This window comes from Notamacropus eugenii, chromosome 2, assembly GCF_028372415.1.
Source record: "Notamacropus eugenii isolate mMacEug1 chromosome 2, mMacEug1.pri_v2, whole genome shotgun sequence".
Lineage (NCBI taxonomy): Eukaryota > Metazoa > Chordata > Mammalia > Diprotodontia > Macropodidae > Notamacropus > Notamacropus eugenii.
Window position 1 is genome coordinate 80575561 of NC_092873.1, and position 22490 is coordinate 80598050.

General features: G+C 45.1%; 3 protein-coding genes and 1 long non-coding RNA gene across 14 annotated transcripts in view; 2 read left to right on the forward strand and 2 right to left on the reverse strand.

Annotated features, from left to right (window-relative positions):
• STAG3 (STAG3 cohesin complex component) overlaps positions 1 to 4876 on the reverse strand; it is a 48688-nt gene extending 43812 nt beyond the window's left edge. For 2 of the 7 annotated variants that reach the window (XM_072641424.1, XM_072641421.1), the window contains exons 1-4: positions 4427 to 4643; positions 3635 to 3837; positions 2917 to 3099; positions 238 to 319 (exon numbers count right to left, since the gene is read on the reverse strand). In XM_072641424.1, the coding sequence (XP_072497525.1) occupies positions 238 to 319; positions 2917 to 3089 (255 nt within the window). In that variant the 5' untranslated portion in view covers positions 3090 to 3099; positions 3635 to 3837; positions 4427 to 4643. Of the gene's footprint in view, positions 1 to 237; positions 320 to 2916; positions 3100 to 3634; positions 3838 to 4426 lie in introns of those variants that run through there. The other 5 variants (XM_072641422.1, XM_072641423.1, XM_072641427.1 and 2 more) reach the window with 5 other exon arrangements.
• Positions 4877 to 5163: 287 nt separating this feature from the next.
• Positions 5164 to 12022, forward strand: GPC2 (glypican 2). Of its 2 annotated transcripts, XM_072641431.1 has the most exons (11): positions 5212 to 5509; positions 6159 to 6317; positions 6578 to 6900; positions 7241 to 7321; positions 8832 to 8994; positions 9197 to 9327; positions 9453 to 9599; positions 9722 to 9861; positions 10047 to 10222; positions 10763 to 10874; positions 11197 to 11461. In XM_072641431.1, the coding sequence occupies exons 1-10, from the start codon at positions 5356 to 5358 to the stop codon at positions 10837 to 10839; spliced, it is 1551 nt and encodes a 516-aa protein (XP_072497532.1). In that variant the 5' UTR covers positions 5212 to 5355; the 3' UTR covers positions 10840 to 10874; positions 11197 to 11461. The 2 variants fall into 2 exon arrangements, with proteins under 2 accessions (XP_072497531.1, XP_072497532.1); XM_072641430.1 differs by lacking the exon at positions 10763 to 10874 and having other exon boundaries at positions 5164 to 5509; positions 11197 to 12022.
• Positions 6687 to 8366, reverse strand: LOC140525766 (uncharacterized). The gene is made up of 3 exons (XR_011974109.1): positions 8282 to 8366; positions 7428 to 7481; positions 6687 to 6759 (listed from the first exon to the last, which is right to left on the reverse strand). It is a non-coding gene; the product is annotated as an uncharacterized lncRNA (long non-coding RNA).
• Positions 12023 to 12460: 438 nt separating the features above from the next.
• GAL3ST4 (galactose-3-O-sulfotransferase 4) lies at positions 12461 to 22175 on the forward strand. 4 transcript variants are annotated; one of them, XM_072641432.1, is made up of 4 exons: positions 12461 to 12573; positions 14428 to 14535; positions 14767 to 15082; positions 20791 to 22175. In XM_072641432.1, exons 2-4 carry the CDS (start codon positions 14429 to 14431, stop codon positions 21856 to 21858), a joined length of 1491 nt encoding a protein of 496 aa, XP_072497533.1. In that variant the 5' UTR covers positions 12461 to 12573; position 14428; the 3' UTR covers positions 21859 to 22175. The 4 variants fall into 4 exon arrangements, with proteins under 4 accessions (XP_072497533.1, XP_072497535.1, XP_072497534.1 ...); XM_072641434.1 differs by having other exon boundaries at positions 12467 to 12585; XM_072641433.1 differs by lacking the exon at positions 12461 to 12573 and adding an exon at positions 13856 to 14297.
• The last annotated feature ends 315 nt before the right edge of the window (positions 22176 to 22490 follow it).

Consider the following 22490-nt stretch of genomic DNA (forward strand, 5'->3'; position numbering starts at 1 on the left):
TGGCTTTTACCCCAGTGCCCCCAAACCATATCCCTATTCCTTCATATCCCTTTACTGCCCAAACCCTTACTCCATTTCTTTAGCTTTATTTTTCCTCTCCACTATCCCTAACCTGTGTTGTTTCTCACTCAATAGCTTTTCAGGTGTACTTTCCGTCAATCCCATCCCCAGTATCTGTCTCTGAATTCATTCACCCACCCCCATTTTCCAAATCAAAGCATTAAGACTAGGACTCACTGGGACGGTCTTGGGTTGTTTTCTGGCCACTCTCTTCTTCATCTGTGGCTTCCACACATCTTCAAAGTCACCGTCACTATCCCTATGGGAGAGGATGGTTTTTCCCCTTAGTTAGAATGTCTCAAACCCATTCTAACACTCATTCTATTATACAGAAGTAAAGAAGCTGAGTCATGTTTCTTTCTTTATCCCTACCAGTGATGGGGAACCTTTGGCCACATATGACCCTCTTAGGTCCATGGGTTCGACGTTTTGACTGAATTCAAACTTACAGAACAAATCCTAAGAAGGCCACATGTGGCCTGGAGGCTGCAGGTTCTCCATCCCTGCAACCGCTCCCTCTCCAATAAAAAAAGCTAACTAACCTTCATCTTAGAAAAGGAGAGATCTGCTACTGTAGCCAGAGATGTATAAATTAGAACTACCCTTCATCTTTCCTAAGGAAAGGAGAGATCTGCTTACTGTAGTCAGAGATGTATAAATTAGAACGATCCCTTGATTGACAGCATGAGACCCAAGAATGAATAGGTAAAAAGAGTTGTTGATATAATCCTTTCCAAGATCTCTTGGAATACATGCAACTTTCCAAACTGGCATAGAATTTATCCTGCCTACAGGAATGGCTGATCCTGGAAAATGAGAATGGTGGTAAGGAGTCAAAGATGGCTATATTGGTCACATGAGCTGAGCAGTTAGGAATTCTATAAATTGAACTGTACCCCTTAAAGTATTATGACACATATTAAAGTCCTAATTGAATATGGTTAGTTTAAACCATCACCACTAGTTATATTCCCCTAAAAGCAATGTTAAGTGAACTAGTAAAAAATGATTCAAAGAAGAATAATCAAAATAATCAAGCCAATGAAATAAATTTCATGAGGATTGGGGAGAGGAAGATCTCTAATTTCCTCATTGTGAAACTGAAGTAAAAACTCCCAGTATGGAAACTCCATGCACCAGAGCAGATCAGCAAAACATCTGTAACATAATCTTAGAACAGGGATTCATAGACTTGTGGCCTGGGAACTTGTTTTTTAAAAAAACATTCTGACAATTTTATTTCAAATAAATTGTTTTCTTTATAATCCTATGTATTTTATTTTATGCATTTATAAACTTCTGAGAAGGGGATCATAGGTTTCATCAAACTTCTAAGGCATCCCAGACACAAAAAAGGTCAAGAAACCTTGTTTTTGAGAGTTTTCAGGGTGAAATGAGGATACGTTATTTTTTAAAGTTGGATTACGTGTATGTGTATTTGGAAAGATAAAGGCTCAGAGAAAGGGATACAGATGAATTCTGTGGAGAAGACAAACATGTAGTTCATTGTCCCAAACCTAACACATCAGAAGTGGGGGCATCAAAGAAGCATTAGTAGATTCAAGAATACTTTCAATAAATTTATGAGTAACAAATTTATAACAGGTAATTTAGATTAAGTTAGGAATGTACCTTCCCAAAACTGATGTTTAAATCATAGAAGGCTCATTTGTGTTCCCTTGGCTGGAATTTACCACCCTGCCACCTGTAAAAAATCCTATCTTTTCTGGTGCTACCAATTTTAAGTGATGCTTCTCTCTCCTTGGCAACCCTAGCACTTACTGGATGCTGAACACTGCTAGGCACTAGGACAAATACAAAGATGGTTATGACATAGTCCCTGCCCTCAGAGATTACAGTCTAGCTAAGGAGATAAGACACATACTCTAGTTCTTTCCTACCCTTCCAGTCTTCTCACACTCCCCCCTCCATGGATTCTACAATTCAGTGACAATGGCCTCTTTACTGCTTCTCATACAAGATACTCTATTTCCCAACTCTGCATTTCACTGGCTGTCCCCTACCCCTGGAATGCTTTTTCTCTTCATTTCTGCCTTCTTGCTCTCTTCAAGTCTCATCTAAAAATCCTATCTTCTGATAAAAGCCTTTCCCATCCCTCTTAATGCCAATGCCTTCCCTTTGAGATTTTCTCCAATTTATCCTGTTTCTCTCTTGTATGTATAGTTACTTCACAACCATTTGAATATGAGCTCTTTTCCCAGCACTTAGCACAGTGCCTGATACCCAGAAAGCTCTTAATAAATGTATATTGACTGGTAATGTCCAAAAATATGTAAAACTACATAAGCATTAATTATGTAATAACTATAGTGCAGGAAAAAAAACAGAATGTTAGAAGAAAAAATCATCACATTCTTCCCTGTCTTGCAGCTATTTGTGCATATCTTATCTTATGCTAGTAGACTCCATATGGACTCTTATGAAAAAGGAGTAGCTCAATCATCTTAAAATCACTTTGCTCAGCATAATTTTCTACAAGTAGCAGGTACTCAAGACATGCCTGTTGAGTGAATAACAGACAATCAAAGCATTTCCTTTATCAGCATCAGTCTAAATTCTGGGCTATGTTGTTCTGAACTTGGACAGGTTTTATTCCATTCTTATACGAGAATATAATTATATTATTATTAACGCAATAAAAGACGATTAGTTTGAAGAAATAGAAGGGATTCAATTTATTTAATAACTTATCAAACACCTACAACGTGCAAAGCACTTTGCTAAGTACTGGGGGAGATATAAAAATAAATAAGATCTAGCTTCCTACCCTTATGGAGATCAGACAATGGCAGAAGAAAGGCACAGAGCTACAAATTACTCCTCAGCCCTACTCACCCAACATCTGAAACCAAAACAGAATTCCTCTCTTCAGCCCAGGCAACACTGGCAGAAGAGGTGGATGAAGCAGATGAAAACCTCTGACTAGCTGGCCTCCCATTCTGCCATGGGGATGATCCAGAACTGGAAGAGAAGCCATGGCACAGAGAGGAGGAGGGCATCATAGTCATAGTGATGATTCTGATGAAGGCAAAGGGGACACCATTTCAAAGCTCAAGGTCTTGCCAGTTAAAAAGCATTTGTTAAGTGTTTACTCTGCGTGCCAGGAACTGTGTAAGCTCTGGGAATACCAAATGAGAAAAAAAAAATCGCTGCTCTTTAGGAGTTCAAATTCTAAATAAGAAGCTATCATGTAAATATCTAGATACATTAAAAAGGCATATAGCCTCAGATGGAAGGTGAAGATACAAACAACTGCAGGGATATTTAAGAAAGGCCTCCTGAAGAAGGCATAGGGCAATATGATTTGCACTGTCTTGAAAAGCCAAGGAAACTAAGAAGCTGAGGTAAGGAAAGGCACGTTTGAGGCATGTGGGACAAATGGTGCCAAGACAAACAAGGAAGATGGAGTGCCCTGTAGAAGAAAAAGCAATCAGACCAATCTGAATGGATCATTAGAAGGGAGTAACGCTTAGCAAGACTGTAAGGGATCAGGTTGTGAAGAACTTTGAATGCCTTTATATGTAATCTTGGAGACTGTTGACAAAAAACTCACCGGAATTAATTAATTAGGAAGTATGATATGGGCAGATCAATACTTTTGTACAAAAGTCATTCTGGCAGGTGAGGGAAGGATTGACTGGCTACGAGAAACTTGAGCCCGAAGGCCCAAATGGGAGGTGACTGCAGTAGTCCTGATTAGGTCCTCTTCTCCTTCCAAAGAAATCCACCGAGAGGAGTCCCCTGCCTGTCCTAGAACTGACACAGACAATGATGGTAGGTATGCTCATTGTGGCCAATATTCTACCCCCAGACTGAGGAGGGGCCAAAGGCTTCGGGTGTCAGGGGCTACGCTCCCCAAAAAACGCTAAAGGGGAAGGGTCTGGGAAGAAGAGGGATCCATCGCCAACAGTGCCTGAAATGAGTTAAGGGGCAGTCAAGGCTAGGGGCAAAAACGGCACATGCACATTTTATACGTCACACCTCGTTAAAGCCTTTACCGACATTATTTCCCACCCCACCCACCTGCCGCCCCCCAGCCCTCGTGGAGGAGGTACCGGACGCTCAGAGGTGAAGGGTCACAATTCTTAAAGTGTTGGGGTGAGAGCTGAACCCCGAGTTCATGACCTTCCCTCACTCTCGGGTTCCCCCACCCACTGACTCCAGAGTAGCTGCCGCGGGGCCCTGGGGCCCCTGCCGGAGCTCGGCTCCATAGGGCGACCTAGCCCCCATTCCCTCCCGCGTTACCTGCCGAAGCCCCCCACCCCGCCTCTGCCGGCCGCCCGTCTCCAGGGTCTCCTGCCGGTCTCCCCCGCAGCTTCGTCCCCCTCTCCTTCCTCCTCCCTACCTCACACACTTCCTCACGGCAGGAATGCGGCTTTTCCCTAAGCGTGTTCGCAGGGGAAATGGGAATAGGCGCCTTCAGAAATCACACACTCCAGGAAACGCCGCCAGTTCAAGTGAGGGGCACCTCCCCGCCCCTCCGGCATGAGGGAGGGGTGAGTCCGACCCAGAAGGGGCGGCTCCTCCTTCCCTCCCCCCACGCCAGTACCTGAAAAGCCTCCAGTTCTCGGGTATCTCAGTCCTCGAGGAAAACGCGGGAAGTTGCTAGGGGAGCTCTGCGCACGCGCCGACTTAGTGGCCAGGGCCCTGGGGTGGGGACTAAAGGCCCAGGACACGTGCCCGCCACGCTCTAACCGCCAGTCTTTTTCAGTCCACGTGAAAGCCTCTCCCTCGAGAAGCTGTCACGTGGGCTGAACTTTTCCCTCCCTCTCCATGCCGAATCCCACTATTTCGCGCAAATCTATCCGAAGGCACCGCCTTCTATCCCCGGCTCTGGGTTCCCATTGGCTTGGTCCCTGCCCAGCGTCTGGTTAGCGCCTTCAAACCTGGTTGTCCTTTGCCATTGGTTGAGCCGCACTGCGGGCCACACCTCCTCAACTTCACCTACCCACTTGCTTTTGCTATGACCCGCCCCGTAGGTAAGCTTGCTCACTCATATTGGCTGAGTCCCGCCCCTGACCCCGCCCCGGAGACCCAGTCTTATGCTCTCATTGGTTAGATCTGCCTCTGACCCTGCCTCCTGGCCGGCTCCCGGCTCCCATTGTCTCCGCCGCTGCCGCCTGGTCCCGCAACACTACCGGGCAATTGTGTTTTCCAGGCTCGTTCTTTCTCTGACCAGGGAAGTGGTCCCACAGCCCGAGCTGGCTCTGCACGCTCAGGTGGTTCTTCCCTCATCCTTCGGACCCACTCCCGTTCCCTGAGGCAGTCGCAGTCATGTCCTCGCTGCGGCCCCTTCTGTTTTTGCTGCTGCCCCTGTGCCCCGGGCCGGGGGGCGAGGCCAAGGCCACACGGAGCTGCGCTGAGACCCGGCAGGTGCTGGGGGCCCGGGGTTACAGCCTGAGCTTACTGCCTCCCACACTGATCTCTGGTAAGGGGAGAACAAGAAGCCTGGGGAACAGAATCTTGGTCCCGTCATAGCCCATTCTTAAGACCACTCCCTATCCCGTAATAATCCCCTCTTTATTTGCTCCATGGTAACCCCACTGCCTTGAAGATCCCCTTGTGCTGCCAGGCCCATGATAAGTGAACCCCCTGTCTGAAAGCCCCTCTCCCTCTATTCCTACAGAACCCTCCTTTTCTCTATGACCACCCTTTCTCCAAGACATGATAACAGAAGCCTCCCTCCACGCCCTTTCTGTCTCAATCATATAATAGATTTTCCACTCCTCCCATAGAAACTTCTCCCATAAATCCATGTCTGTGACATGGACTCATAATAAAACTCTTCTGTTTCCACATAATCTCATTCTCCTATAACCCTCCATCTTATGAGACCTTTGGGGCCCTGGGAATGGGTTAAGCTAACGATTGGGGGATATCATTGTCCATCTGAGCTTCCTTTTGAGCAGAAACCATAGATGGTCATTGACCAGTGAACCTGGGGGATGCTGGGGACTACTAAGAAGAGAGAACACAGTCAAGAGGAAACAATGGCAGGCAGCCCACTTAGGGAAAGAAAAAGATGAGAGGGAAGAAATTTTCTTAATAACATTCCCTGACATATCATTCTTCCTCAGGAGAGCATCTCCGGATCTGCCCTCAGGAATACACATGCTGCTCCAGTGATACAGAACAGAAGCTGACTAGAGAGACAGAAGATACCTTTCGGGGTCTGGTGGAGGAGAGTGGATCCTTCCTTGTACATACTTTAGCTGCTCGGCATCGGAAATTCAATGGTGAGGACCCTAGTGTCCAAAATCCTAGCTTTTTTATATCCCCTGTATGCTCAAGACCCACAATCTTTTCCTAGCACCCAGTCCCCTCTCAAAATAACTAGTTCTTCTTCCCCTACCCTTGACACTGAACCTACAAATTAATTTGTCTTTTTCCTTCTTCTTCGCTACATCTCTTTCTCTGCTGTCCTTTCCTCTTGTCTGCCTGTCTCTTGTTTTTTGGTCACACTCCCCACTCCCCACCATCCTTATGTCTAATACAGAGTTTTTCCAGGAGTTGCTTTCTGCATCTGAACGCTCCCTCTCCCAGTTGTTCTCTCGCTCCTATGGCCGCCTGTTTGTCCAGCACGCACCTGTGTTCAGTGAGCTCTTCTCACAGCTACGTGGCCACTACCGGGGTACCAGTGCAGGATTAGATGATGCCTTGTCTGAATTCTGGGCTCAGCTGTTAGAAAGGGCATTTCCCCTGCTGCATCCACAGTATAGTTTTCCCCCTGACTACCTGCTTTGCCTTGTACGCCTGTCTGCATCCCCAAATGGCCAGCTACAACCATTTGGGGATTCACCTCGACGCCTACGCTTGCAGGTAAGGGGCAGCTGCACTTTAATCCTACAAATCTTCACACCTCTGTATTTATTCAGACCCCTGATTTTGCTACTATGTGAGGCTTAGTTTCCCTTGATTTCTTCCAAGATCCTGATCCCTTCATACCAGCTGGATAACAATTCCCCCAACAGCTCTAATTCCCTCAGACAATAAATAGCCTCTTGATTTTTCTCTACTCCAACTGCTGTAAACCTTACCAGCCTTGGCTCTCCAAAGATCCCCATAGAAACCAAGGCTTAAGATCCTTTAGATCTTAAGATCCCTTTTCCCACATTCTAACTAACTGTTTTTTCTTCCCCCATATCCCTTTCTTGACTAGGTAACTCGAGCTCTGGTGGCTGCTCGTGCCTTTGTCCAGGGACTGGCAACTGGAAGAGATGTGGTCAGCTCAGCACTTAAGGTTGGTAAGAATATTAGGGAAGGGAGAGGCCTCAGGGCAAGAAGTGGGGGGCCAGAGAGAGACCTCAACAGAGAGATTTTAATTTAAGGAGACCTATGTTACTTACTGTGTTATAGTAACAGGACTAAGTCCCTTGTCTGTCCTGGGATAAATTTCTCCCCTAAGAGGAAGAGAGGAAAAAAGACAAATTCCAATTACCACACTCCCTGACCATGTTGTGCCTATGATCTCCTTTGCCTCTCCGCTCTCTTGGCACTTCTGGAGGTTATATAGACATTGTCCCTCATCACATAGCCTTTGACTAACAACATTTCACAGTAATGTCAAATTACTAATGTATTATAACAGAATCCTATCATGGATTGGTGAAGCTCACTGTGACATAAGTTAGTTTTTTGTCCAATTTTATACTATTGTTTTTATGGAAATTTCTGCTATTTAACACTGTTTCATCTAAAATGGTGTTTTTATAGAATTGATTAATAAAATCAGTCAGACTATGGCTATTTTGGAGTTTTGAGAGATTGATTCCTGTGATTTCTAACCTGAGGTATGCTAGTAAATGTTTAACAACTGGCTGTCTGCTTAAAAAAAAGTTCCTCCTGACATTTTTAAGCTTAATATACATTATTTGCATTTTCTCCATAACTTTCCTAAGTCTAGACAATCAACAAAACAATAAGTCAAACCCTGATTTTATAGTATTTGCCAGTTATCAAAATGTAAATGTTCGTACTGGAAAGTTAACAGTCAACTTCTGCAAGTCCGTTTGTGTTTCTAACCCTTGTTACTTGTTTTCAAGCTTTGTACAAGATAATTTTCCATAGCCTGGCATTTAAACCCAAGACTTCAACCATGTCTCATACTTCACTGAATCCTTTCCTCCAGCTAGACCAAAGGAGATATTATCCGCTGAGTTCATACACCAAATGTCATTCCTACCTATATCCTTGCTCTTACCATTCTGCCTAAAATATCTGTCCTCTCCCTTCTTTCCACTTATCTGAACATCACCCTTAAGATCATCTCCTCCATGAAGTCTTCTCTGACTTGTCATATCCTCAATGATCTCTCATTCTTCAGAAACTCCCACCCCTCCCATTGATAGTCATCATACATTAGATCATTGTTCATGAATGCCGCATGGCATAATGGGCTTAGAATGAGGAAGACCTAGGTTAAAATCTTCCCTCTGATATTCTGATTCTGCCAAAGTCACAATGGGAAAGTGTGTCTTAAGCAACTGCCTAAGATAATCTACTAAGTCATAGGTTACAATTCTAGGAATTTCCCAAGCTGACAAAAGAAATCACAGAGCCTTCAGACATCATCATTCATCTTTTAATATTTTTCTTCAACTAAATTGTACAATCTTTGAGATCATGAAGTATGGCTTACCCTTCCATTATTTCTTTTAGTGCCTAGCACAGTGCCTTCAAATGTAATTATTTAATAAATGTTTGTTGTTGATGATGATTGATGATATAGTGATGGTGTTCTTTGTCCCCAGGTGTCAATGTCTGAGGGCTGCATCCAGGCTGTAATGCGTCTGACTGGCTGTCCCCTGTGCCAAGGGGCTCCTTCCCTGCGGCCCTGTCGGGGTTTCTGCCTCAATGTGGCTCGAGGCTGTCTCAGTGGAGGGGGGCTGGAGCCAGACTGGGGAAGCTACTTGGGTGAGAGGGGCCAAGGGAGGACTGGGAGGTGAGACTACCTGGGTAAAAGGGACATAGGTGAGGGGTGAGATGCTGAGAAAGGCTAACCAGGAAATCTAAAAGGCAAATATCCTCACAGTAAGGCCTGGGAAGAGAATTTCTGTGGAAAGAATCTTGGATAAAAGAGCTGTCATAATGTCCTGTCTCTTCTTCTCCCTACCAGACACTCTCTTGCTTCTGGCAGAGAGGCTCCAAGGCCCTTTCTCCTTCGAATTAGCATCTGAGTCCATTGGAGTTAAAATCTCAGAGGGTTTGATGTTTCTGCAGGAAAACAGCGTGGGGATTTCAGCCCAGGTATCAGAGGATCAGAGTCCAGGGACTTTATCAAAGGAAAGAGAGCATTGCCATTATTACTGGAAAGCAACAAAGGGATAGGAACCCATTATCTTCTAAACTCCTTTCTTCACGGTATCACTCAGGTCTTTCAGGGATGTGGGGGTCCTCATCCAGCCCCTGTCCGTTCTCGGAGAGCTCCTTCACCCCAGGATGAAGTCAATCAACTGTGGACATTTCCTCCTGAGGAGGAGTGGCCCACCACAGCTGCAGGAACCAATTTGCCTCGACTGGTGAGAGAATCTCTAACAGAAGATAGATGGATGAGGGTGGATGAGGATGACATGAACATCTGTGAAAAGTAGAAGTTTATGTGACCTGCATTCCCCATAGCTCCATCTCTCCTGCCCATCAGGTATGGGAGCTTCGGGAGCGGCTGCAGCGGGTCCGGGGTTTCTGGACAGGGCTGCCCCTGACACTGTGTGGAGATCCACGGATGTCAATGGATGTTACAGAGGAGGCAATGCCCTGCTGGACAGGAGCGGGATGGGGACGGTAAGAACCTCTCAATATATGAGGAGAAATGCATAAGCAAAGACCCTGAAAGATCCAAGTGAGGAGAATTATGGGGTGATTGGTAGGGATAGGGTAGGGATGTTTAGTGGTTAGAAAGTGAAGAGAAGGTAGGACAGAGAAAGGGGGAAAAGCAAACCATGCTTTCTTACTGTTCATGGCCCCAGGTACCTTCCGCCTGTAGTAGGAAGTTCCTTGGCTGAGCAGATAAAAAACCCTGAGTTGGAAGTGGACATCTCAGGGCCCAGCCTCTCCACAAGGCGGCAGAGGCTGCAGCTACGGGCAGCCACAGCTCGAATGAGGGCAGCAGCTCTTGGGCATGACCTGGACCTTCAAGATGCAGGTGAGGATCGTCCCCTAATCTGACCTTGACTTTTGACCTCTGACTTGACACTGACCCTAACCTTTCAGGGACTTTGGCCTCTCCCCTCATTCCTGAGCCCTTCATGGCCCATACCTCCCTCTGCTGATCTTAACCAAAGATCCCAACCTTTAATTCTTAACTGATTCATCTTCCTGATGGCCAAAGTGAACCAACACCCCAAAGAGCCATGACTGCTTCCTGTCCTTTTCTTGATCACTTCCTCCAGTGACATCTCCCTATCTGTACATTCCTGTGACATTGTTTCCCTGTCTCCATTTCTGTGTTCCTGTTCCTATTCCACCCCCACCCCCCACAGTTATATGGAGGACAGTGTAGTCAAAAACTAGACTTGGAGGCAGGCAGAAGCCCTTATTTACAACCTCTGTGACATTGGGCAAAATTCACTTCCTTTCTCTGAGCTCCCTCTATAAAATGAGTGGGGATTGAGTCCTTTTATAACAGGGGGGACTGGACACATTAAAATTAAATAAATATTTATGAAGAGTTTACTATATGCAGGGCATTATGCTAGGCACTGGAGATACAAAGACAAAAATGAAGCAGTCTCTACCCTCAAGGAACTTACAGTCAACTAGGGGATACAAAATGTATACAGATAAGTAAATACAAGGTAGGGAGTGGTGGCCGGGGTGGGATGGTAAAGGAGAGTTCATGAAGTGATCTAGAAAAATTTTAGTAGAGAAAACACTAAAAACTGGGAAGGTCAAGGAAGGTTTCATGGAGGACATACATAGCACCTGGGCCATGCCTTGCAGATAGATAAGGATTTTAAAAGACAGGTATGAGAAAAGGAAGTATATACTAGGTACGGAGGCCGGCTTGTGTGAATACACATAGACTAGAGATGGCATGTTGGATTTGGGGGACAGCTTAGAGTCCAGTTTGATCTACAAGGACTTTTCCATTTTTGACATTCTGATTCTCTCCCTCAGATGAGGATGCTAGTGGTTCTGGGGAAGGGCAGCACTATGCAGATGACTGGACAGCAAGAGCAGCAGCTGTGGCCCCACCAGCCCGGCCCCCAAGAAGGGATACTCCTGTGGGTAAAGGAAGTGGTCGCTACAATCATGGTAGTGCCAGGAGCAGGGTGGGCTCCAGGAATCTTCCTACCCACCCCCTTCTCCTACTTCTCCTACCCCTAGCCCTGGTCCTGCTTGGGCCTTGATAGTAGGGGCAGAGAGAAAGGATGTGCCCCAGCAATTAAAAGGTTATAACCCTTTTGCCCTTTCCTCCCCAAAAACCCTTTAGGAAGAACTAAAGGGAACAACTGATTATGGGCAGAGTAAGGACAGCTAAGAGCATGGGGTGAGTGGCTGGAGTCCCAAATCCAATTGGACAGGAGGGTGGGAGTTATAATATTTATTTTTCCATTTGATAAGGGGATGGGGGGTATTTATTGGGGCGTGGGTTGTTCTCTAGGCCTCTCCAGCCTGGGTCTAGGAGGATTAATTCTTTGGGTGGATAGGGTTGTCAATGTCAAGGTAGATCCAAGGAACTGGGGAGAAGGGAGGGAAAGGGAAAAAATGGGGTGTAAGGACACTTTGATTGCAAGAAGGAGGTTAGAGGGTAAAATGTCTGAGTTTCTATGTCTGTTGACTTTTTTCAGTTCTCAGTTTCTTATTAAAGAAAAACACAAATTAGACAAAAAAAAAAACGCCCACAACCTATCTCTGTTAATTATCTCTTATCCATATCCTCATCTCCTGTAATGTTTGAATTTTTTTTAATTCTGAAAATAAATGGTTAATTTATTGGCTATTGTGTGTGTATCACTTGATTACTCAGTGTATCCAGGTCCCAAAGTCGTCCCCAATCTTGCCCCCATTGCCCATAGCAGGGACTTTGGAGCCTAAGGTCTCTGGCTTCCCTCTGCCTAGTGTCTACCTCTCCCTACTTGTTTTTCTGTCTCTTAATGTGCTTATAAATGTCTCAACTAGATCTACTCTTCCGACCTTTGTTTCTGCTGCTCTCTACTACTAAGTTTTATTTGTGTTGGGATCTGTTTTACTTATTCCCTTCACGTTTCTAAAACTGAAGAGGGAGGAGCAAAAGCAGAGGCTCGGAGGAGAAAGGAGGATGCAAAGAAGAGGCAAGCGGCTGGCAGAAATGTGAAAAGAGATGCAGCTTCTGAGACGGAGTCGGGACAAAGGGAGAGGGAGGGGGAAGAGGATCTGGGGCGGAGCTGGAAAGGGAGAAAGTTCTGTGGAAAAAAGCGAGTTCCCAGGAAGCAAGCTGTGGCTGGGGTGAGGGGTGAAGAGGGGCTTAGCTCCCTACTCTGCTCCCCTAGAACAATTTTGAAAGTGAAGCTGGTGAGCCAAGAGGCAAGACAAGAATGATGGGGGGTGGAGTGGGATGCACGGTGGGTAATGGGGGAGGTTTCAGGGAAGGGGCAAACTGGAGAGATACTACACTGATAGGTGGATGTGGGGTTCAGCTTAGACAGCTGTGGTTGAGATGGCTGGAAAGAGGGATGGGGAGTACGGGAAGACAGGAGTGGCTCGGATATTAGGGTGAGTCTTACAAAGTATGAATGGGGAGAAAAGAAAGGCAGGTATGTTAAGTGGTAGTACATATGGCATCTGTCCCAGAGATGATGTAGGCAGAAGGCTGTCAGAGCATGTCAGCATGTTGGAGGATATGATTATAGTATGTACATGTGGGAGCCTGGGGCTGAGCCTCTCTGCCCATCAACTTGGTAATTTGGAGATAATGTGAACATCTGGCTTTCTTCCCTCCCCACCCCACTCTTCTCTTGGGATATGTACCTATTTTTCTGGCTATCTCAGAGGTTCTGTATCAATGCTGCCCCAAAAGTCGGTGACAGACCCCCTAGTGAATTCCATCCTTTTCATCTCTTCATTCCACATTCCAGAGGAGAGACTGTGGTCAGGGATTTGGAAGCTCAAGAAGCAGCTATTTCTCCTCCAGTCTTTCACTCCCAAGGGTGGGGTGATACAGCAGCGAGGATTATATAGAACTGGGATAGCTGTCTGTTCTCTGCTGATGGAGTGTGGGGAGAGATACCTGAATTTCAGTCCCCATCAGGAAGTCCTCTTTCTACATTCTTACCAACCAATCCCTCTCTTTCCTCCCATTCTGTCAGAGCTCTCTAACCACAAAGCCTTTTCCCTATCCTCACTCTCCCTCTCTCATCTCTCCCTACCAAGTACTCCCCTTTCTCTTTAAAGAAGCCAAGCAAACTTAGCCAGCTTGCTTTTCAGGATTTGGGATAGAGCCAGGGTGAGAGATTCAGTTTGTTCTCAAAGACCCTTAAAGAGCCGATGATAAGGTAAAAGCTATAAAGAAACAGACCTTGCCTTACTATAAAGAATTTCCTAACTATATTAAAGCTATCCAGAAATGGAGTGGGCTGCCTTATGAGATAGTGGAATTCCTTATCACTGGATATCTTCAAGTACAGACTGCACTAACACTTGTCCAAGTTGTTGCGAAGTATTTCTGCTTCAAGTAGGAATTGGACTGGATGACATCAGAAGTCCCTTACAACTTGAAGATTCTAGGGGTTTGTGACTGGGATAATCTCTCATTGTCTGTTAACAGAGGTGACTTAGCTCTGCCTCACTCTCCATCAGTTTTCGTCTGTCACCCTCCCCTTACCCTTCTCTAAAATTCCTATAGGCACTGTTGTGAGAAGATAGTGAGAAGTAGGAAGATTAGGGATGAAGGCAGAGACAGAGAGACAGACAAGATTGGGAGGCAATCTATTTCCCCTCATGTGGGGGCCCTGGGTGGGGGAGCTGATAAGGGGCCCTATGGCCCCACTCTCACCTCTCAAAGGATATCAGTAACAGAAAGGTGACCCAGTTAGATGGGTACAGTGAGGGGAAAGCTGAATACAGAGTCTATAAGGACAAGGAGGCCTGAAAGCAACGGAGAGCAAGAGATGAAGAAAGTGAAGTTACTCAGGTTTTGGCTATAGTCTCAGCCCCTTCTCCCAACCCCCACACCCACTCCCTTCCAGACGCTGAGGGTGTAAAAAATCTGCCAACTCAGGAAATATCCACAGCCAGAGGTAAGAAGGAATGAGGAGGGGGAATGATTACCCATCCGGAAACGGCTCGGATTCTGTATGCCTTTTTCTAAATCTACCAATTTCTCTGCCTGTGTTCTTCTCTTACTTGACCCTTCTGCCCTCCCATCAGGATGATGCGTCTCTGGCTCTGGGGGTCCAGGGGCCTCTGGGTTGCTTTGGTAGTCTTCGTGACGATTGGATTAGTACTCCAGATTTGGCAATGGCCCTTCCAGAGAAGGTGAGCTCCCCCTACTCCTAACGCCCCTTTATTACTGGCTCCAGACCCCAACATTACCCTTCCAGTTTCTGAGACCTCTGGATGCAAAGGAAAAGATTCTAGAATAATGGGAAGTAGCCTAAAGAAGGATCTCATGCTCTCTCTAACCTTTCTCCAAATAAAATAAAATCAGCAAATATTGTGTGCCGAATATATGCAAGGCATCTCTTACTTTCTCCCCTCTTTCACCAGACCTCCAGGGCTATATATTCCCCAACTGTGGGCCTCTACCTCTGGCTCCCCTGGCTCTTCTTTGGCCCCCTCCTGTCATCCTCAGCAGCAGCTTGTATTCTTGAAGACACATAAGTCTGGGAGCAGTTCTGTACTAAGCCTTCTCCATCAGTATGGGGACCGGCACAGCCTACGCTTCGCCCTCCCTGTCCGTTACCAGTTTGGGTACCCGAAGTCCTTCCAGGCTACTTCAGTCAAAGGTTATCATCCACATGGTGGGGGACCCCAGCCTGCCTTCCACATCCTCTGTCATCACATGAGGTTTAACCTACCAGAGGTAAGACTGATAAGGGTGAAGGGAATGGGAATGGAAATACCTGGTGCTTCTTTCCTTCCACGTTACTTGCACCAAGTCAAATTTTGACATCCACCTTCACTTGGTTCTCCCTGTAGGAATTTCATGTGTATTTTGACCCTCTTAAGGTTTCCTCATCCCTTGTCTCCTCCCTCCATATCCTTTAAGGTCTCTTTCCCTTCCCCATACTCCCACTGGTTACCTCATGCCCCCTCATCCCTTTATATTACATCTCTTTTCCCCTTTTCCCTCTGGCCTAGCCCCCAAATTATCCATTGCCTCCTGACCTATTTTCTTCTCAACTATTTCTGTCATGTCCTTAGTGGTGCCCTGTATACTGACTCCTGTTTAGGAGGGAGGCTAGAAGATAAGGAAGCAGTCCTCACCCTCAGGAAACCTCCATTATGAAGAAAACAGGACACACAGGAAAAGGTCTTAGAATAAAGAATTATAGTGAAAAGAGAATGTAGATCTTGAGGAAATGCTGGCAAAGGAGAGAAAGTTTCCTGGAGGAGAAGTGTTTTACAAGATGTACTCACTAGAGACAAACTGATGGCAAGGAGAAAGACAGGCATTAGAATCAAAACATGTCAGAGCTAGGAGGGACCTTAGAGTATATTTAGTCCAACTCCTTCTTTTTATAGAAAAAAGAATCTGAGGCCCAGAAAAGGGAAATAACTTGCCTAAGGTAATAAGAGCTAACAATAAATAGCATTTGGATTAAAGTCCAACTCTTCTGCCTCTCCAAGACTTGTAGAGGGGGTGGCATGGGCAAAGTCAAGGATATTGGGAATGAGTATATATGGAACAGTAATAAGCGTATCTGTTCTGGGGAACATTAAGTACTGAGATATATGACTGGGTGAGAAAGAGAGAATGAAAAGAGGGATCTTGAACATCTGAATATGAATTTGATCCACTGAGCAAGTGAGCCATGGTCAGAGAAAGATGTGATAATGATGAGAAGGGTAACAATTGACATTTATAAAGAGCTTTAAGATTTGTGAAATGCTTTATATTCATTCTCTGATATGATGGAAATTATATTTGAGGAAGACCAATTGGGTACTGCCATCATCATCAATACAATTCACCAAACATTCATGGAACAACATGCAAGACTTAGAGGTTACAAAATGAAGTAAGACACAATCAATTTTTTCTGTCCTCAAGCAGCTATCTAATAGGGTCAGGGATAGGGAATGAGAGACATGTAAATATAGAATGTAATATATGCAAGTACAAAGGAAGAGATGTGGACACAGTATGGTGAGACTATGAAGATCTCTTTCAGTTATGGGGGCATCAAAGAATGCTTCATGAAGGAGGAAGAATTTGAGTTGGGCCTTTCCAAGAGAAATATGGAAGAAATCCTTTGTGGGATGGCATGAGCTGTTTGTAAAACACTTTATATGGAGAGCTGCAGAGAACTAGATGTGAAAGGAAGTATAATATGAAGGGGTAGACTGGAGCCAAATTATGGAGAGCCTTGGATGCCAGTTAGTACTTTTTTCACTAGGCATGAAAAGTGTCGGGAGATAGGTGAAGCAAGAGAAGAGAGGAAGAAGTTGAAGGAGTTCATTTGGTAGCCTTCATCATCTCAGTAAAATAGGAAGTGAGGACCTTTGCTGCAGGTGAGAGGAGAAAAGGAGTTGGAGGATTAAAAAGAGAAGGTGTAGAACAGCTATTAGAACAGTGAATGAGAGAATGAATAAAGGGAATGCTGTCTAGCCATGGAGGTCCCCTGAAGTTAATATAAATTTGCAGTGGGCCCCACCAACATGTTTTTTGAATTCTCCTAGTGGCATTCAGTTGCTTGGGAGCAGGAGAAAAGAAGGTTACCCAGAACTAGCAGATTAGGAATGAGGGCTCAAGTAAAGTAGATGTTATTGAAATGATTGGATATTATGCAAAATTGAGTAGGGAGGAAACGTATTTAAGAACGGGGGTGATGGATCGAATGAAGCATTTATTAATACTTACTATGTGCAGAACATTTGCCTGGGGATACAAATAGAAAAGTTAGACAGTCCCTGCTGTCAAGGAGCTCATGCAAATCAAATGGAAAAGTCCCGCAGTCCTCAGGGCACAGTGGTAAAGCAAATGTTAATGCTTCCTCTTTAATGTCATTTCCACTGATAAAATAAGTTTCTGATGCTGAACCATTTGTGCCAAAGATTTCAGTGGCAAGAACGTTTTCCTTGGTCTTCAGTAGCTATGACTGAAACTTCTGTAGTGTAGGAGTAATCACAAGGCAAATCACCACAGGATTTGCTTCCCAGGATGATGTCCGAGGGCACTGGACATTGCTATTTCCAAGACTGCTGGGTTCATCAAGATCTGAATGGAGATCTGAATGTCAAAACCGTGGTACTGGTGATGGTCTGATTTGCCCAGTCTCTTCTGCCTCCTGTCTCTCTCTCTCTCTGGGTACCCACTGTTTCAGCAAGGCTGGCTTGCCTGCTCTGTGTTTGGTAGTTAGTGCTGGTGCCTGTCCCCATCTACACAAGAGCTGCTTCCCTGGATGATTGCTGAAAGAGCTGGGCTAGAAGCAGGACTTGTAGTCTGGGAAGAGCTGCCACTACCTGGTCTCCTAGGTCAATTGGACTGTTGGTGGCAGTTGGTCATCTGTTGTCACTGGCAATTAAGACAATGGGTCCCCTCCACCAGGACTTTTCCCTTAATTAATTACTATGGGGATTTGAGTTTGAAACAGGTCTGGTGCTTTACTGTTATTCCAAAGTCTCTTGGACACAGAGTTCTAGGCTGACTCCATCAGGATCTGAGGGAAGAAAGTAGTCAAGGTGGACATAGTTTGACTAGTGCCTGGTACATGCTGCCTCCAGGTTCTTTCTCTTTCTGTGAATGTGTGTGTGTGGCAGTTGGTTGGCAGTTGCTGAGGATGACTGGGGCTCCCTTTCCACAGGAATTGCTTCCCCAGATGAATTGGAAGATGGGAAAGAACTGAGAGATCTTAGATATTCATGTCAAGTTTGAGATGAATGAGAAAAGGAAAAGAAAGACTAAGCAATTATAGTCAGAGGGAAATTCTGAGAGTTTAAGAAATCTTGGAGGTGAAGTGAAAAGTGATAGTGGGGTTTAAGGTATGATCACCCTAGTGTATGGTTAAAATATATTCTGATAGTCTACTATGTAGAAAGAGCACCATGGAAGATTCTTGTATTACCTCCAGGAGCTTAACGTATATTTCTTCACTCATTCAGTAAACCTTTATTAAGGCCTTTTACACCATGCTAAGCACTGTACCATAGCTTGTACCATTCATTAAGCATATATAGATAAGATGCGGTCCCTTCTCCTCCAGGAGCTTCTAATCTAAAGAGAAATAACTATTATAGGCATGCCTGTGTTCTGAAGAGATTAAGCTTCACTGACATATTTCCTTTCAGAAAGCTTGTTACCAGAAACAGAAATAATATATGAGGTAGGCTGTAGACACCCTTTCTCCTCATCTTTCTTTGCCCCCAAACAAGATGTGGCTCCCGGAGCCACTGTTATCTATGGGAATCATCAATCAATCAATCAATCTACAAGGATGTATTAAACACCTAATATGTGCCAGGAACTACGCTGGGCTCTTGGGATGCAAGTTAAAAAAAACAAAACAATCTCTACTTTTTAAAAAAAAATAGTGTGTGGTTTCTTTTTTATTTTCTTTTTAAAAATGTATTTTTAGTTTTCAACATTCACTTTTATAAGATTTTGAGTTTTAAATTTTTCTCCTTCCCTTCCCTCCCCCCGTCCCCAAGACGGTTTACAACCTGATATAGGCTATATATGTGCAGTCATATTAAATATATTTCTATATTAGTCATGCTGTGAAAGAAGAATCATAACAAAAGGGAAAAACCATGAGAAAGAAAAAAAAGAGAAAATCGTATGCTTCAATCTACATTCAGACTCCATAGTTCTTTCTGTAGATATAGATAGCATTTTCCATCATGAGTCTTTTGGAAAACAATGCCTATTTTCAATGAGGTTATATCTAATGAGATGGACAAGTACATATAAAAATATAGATGGCATAAATATAAAATTAATAAATATATATATTACATATGGCAACTAGCCTGGGGCCAGAAACACCCAAGTTCAAGTCTGGCCTTAGATATTTACAATCTGTTTGACCCCGGGATGTCCCTTAACCTCTGTTTGTCTGTTTCCTCAACTGTAAAAAGGGGATAATAATAGTACTTGTCTCTCAGGGTGGTTGTGAGGATCAAATGATATAACTGTAAAGCATTCAGCACAGTGCATGGCACAAAGGAATAATATATGTTAGCTCGACACATTTTTTTTCAGTAGCATCCAACTCTTCGTGACTCCATTTGGAGTTTTCTTGGCAAAGATACTGGAGTAGTTCGCCATGTCCTTCTCTAGCTCATTTTACAGATGAGGAAATTGAGGCAAAGAGGGTTAAGTGGTTTGTCCAGGATCACATAGTTATGTGTCTGAGGCCAGATTTGAACCCAGGAAGATGATTATTCCAGAGTCCAGGCCTGGCACTCTATTCAGTGCATCACCTAGCTGCTCAAATGTCAGATATTATTATCATGATTACACACAAAGTAAGTACAAGGTAGTTTGGAGGCAGAGGGCAATAGCAGATAGGTGGTCAGGAAAGGCTTCATGCAGAAAATGGTTGCATCTTAAAGGAAGAAAGGAATTATATGAGGCAGAGTAAAGGAGGGAGTGGCATAGGGACCATTACAAGCACAGAAACACACTCAGGAGGTCAGTTTAGCTAGATTTGGCCATGGGGGGTGGGAAGATAATGGCCAATGAGTCACTTTTTTAGTGACCCTTAGACTGCCTCCTGGCCAATGTAACTTCTCCAAGGTAATCCAGTGTATTATTATTCTAAGACAACTTAACCATTTGAGACCCTGGAGAGAGGCCCACCCCTCAGCAGAGATCAGGCCTTGGCTCATCTACTCTTGCCTGTAACTGAAAGACACACCTTCTTTCTTAGCTTTTTCATCCACCAACCTAGTGCTGAAACCAGAACTTTCCATCACTCTCTATATACCTAGATTGACTTTGTTTAAAAAGTCTTTGTTCCTAAAGGTGTTTGTTTATTGAGATGTCAATGCACAAGATAGTATGTTATATGTGCCTTACACAGTGCTATTAAGTCAAAGGAGGAAATTATTTTTGACTTGGGGTGGCCACAACCTGTGCTTTGAATGACAAAATAGGATTTTAATAGGTAGAGCTTAGAGGAAGAATATTGTAGGTAAAGGGAATAAATGACAGGAGCAAAGACACTGGGCCAAGAAAAAACAGAAGGCAAATTTAGAACATACTGAGTAATCCCGTTTGTTATTTAGGACAGGTAGTAGGCTGGACAAACAGATAGTGGTCAAATAGTGGAATCTTTGATACCATGCTGAAGAGTTTAGAGTCTTTATTAGGTCATTGAGAAGTCAATAAGGGTTTTTGAACAGCAGAGTGCTCCAACATGGTGATTTAGGAAGATTAATCTGGCTGAGGTATGTAAGACGATGAGAAAGACTGGGATAAGGAGATCAGTTAGGGGGGCTGATGGTGTTACTACAATTGCTGAACAATGAAGCAATGGTGAGATTGAGGTGCTAGAATAACATCCCACCTATTTCTTTCCTGACTCCCCTTTTTTCTCTCTCTACATCCCTTTTTATGCCCCACAGGTACTCCGGGTCATGCCCCCTGACAGTTTCTTCTTCTCCATTGTCCGAGATCCAGCAGCACTGGCAATTTCTGCCTTCTCCTACTACAAATCTGTATCATCTGCTTTCCGTGCAGCACCATCTCTGGCTGCCTTCCTGGCTTCACCACGAGCCTTCTACCGGCCAGGGGGCCGTGGGGACCACTATGCTCGGAACTTGCTCTGGTTTGATTTTGGCCTCCCTTTCCCCCGAGAAGTAAGGGCATTGAAGAGGCATCCCAAACCCCTCAAAAGAACCCAGTCCTCAGATAGACATATTTGGCCATCTAACTCTGTATCCCAACTCTCAAAACTTGATCCCAACTCCCTCCTCAAACCTTCCCATCCTACAGCTCGTGCCCATTCAGCTGACCACTCCATGTCCCTCAGTCCTACTTCTATAACAGATTCAGTATCTTCATCCCTAATCCAAAGGGCTCTGGCCTGGCTAGACTCAACCTTTGACCTGATCTTGGTGGCAGAATACTTTGATGAATCACTGGTGCTTCTGGCAGATGCCCTGTGCTGGGGGTTGGATGATGTGGTTGGCTTTGTACATAATGCCCAGGCACCCAGTATGAAGAATGTCAAAGGTCATAAGGAGGTCAATGATCATGGTGGAATCAAGGATAAGCAACTGGCAGCTCGGGCTAGAGCTTGGAACAACCTAGACTGGGCTCTCTATGTCCACTTCAATCACAGCCTCTGGGACCGTGCAGATCGTTATGGGAGGGTGAAGCTTGCTTCAGCAGTAGCTAAACTTCGGGCCCGTCGGTCAGCACTGGCATCCCACTGTCTTTTGGGGGGAGGAGCCGTGGACCCTGGTCAAATAGCTAACCTCCAGCTTCGTCCTTTCCAGTTTGGGGCCCGGGGGGTTCTGGGCTATGTACTGAAAAAAGGACTGAGCCCCCAAGACCATGAAGAGTGTGAACGCCTTGCTACTCCAGAGCTGCAGTATAAAGACAAGTTGGATGCCAAGCAATTCCCCAAAACTGTTCAGTCTCCTTCCCATCCTCCTAATGCCACAAGCCCAGGCCCCAAGGGCAGCTGAGACTGGAAAGGAGACACATAGAATCTAAGGATAAAAGGGCTGGGGTAGCCAAAGAGGGCAAGGAACAGGACAGTCTGCCGCTGTCCATCCTGCCGCTATTTGGCAGCAAGTGTCAAACAGGGCCACACTGCCTCCAAGGCCCCAAGTTTTCCCCATTCCCCTCAGGGTTCCAAATACCTATCCCTTACCACCTCCTAGCCTCCCTGCTTCCTTTTCAAGCCCCATGGCAGGCTCCATGTGGCAACTCTCAACTCCCTGGAGGGGTCACAAGGTTAAAAGTGGTAGAATCACGTGAAATAAAGACGCTCAGAAATTCATGTCACGCGTAAGTGTTGGTTCGTGCTGAGATCTGAAGGGTGAGAACTGACACACATCCAGCATCTCATACACGTTATTTTCTTGGTTTCACAAGCCCTTTAGGCAGGTGTTCCTGAGTACATGAAGAGAACGGATACTAAGCACAGGGCAGTAGAACTCGGGGACATCCCAGCTCCGTGACAGCGGACGAGTCTCTACACCTCTCAGGACACTGGCCAGAGCTCACCGCAGGAGGGAGTTCCCCAAAGCCTAGGTCCAGTGCTTTCCCCGGCCCCCTTCCTGTCTCAAAGCCGGCATTCCTGGGCTGGCTTTAC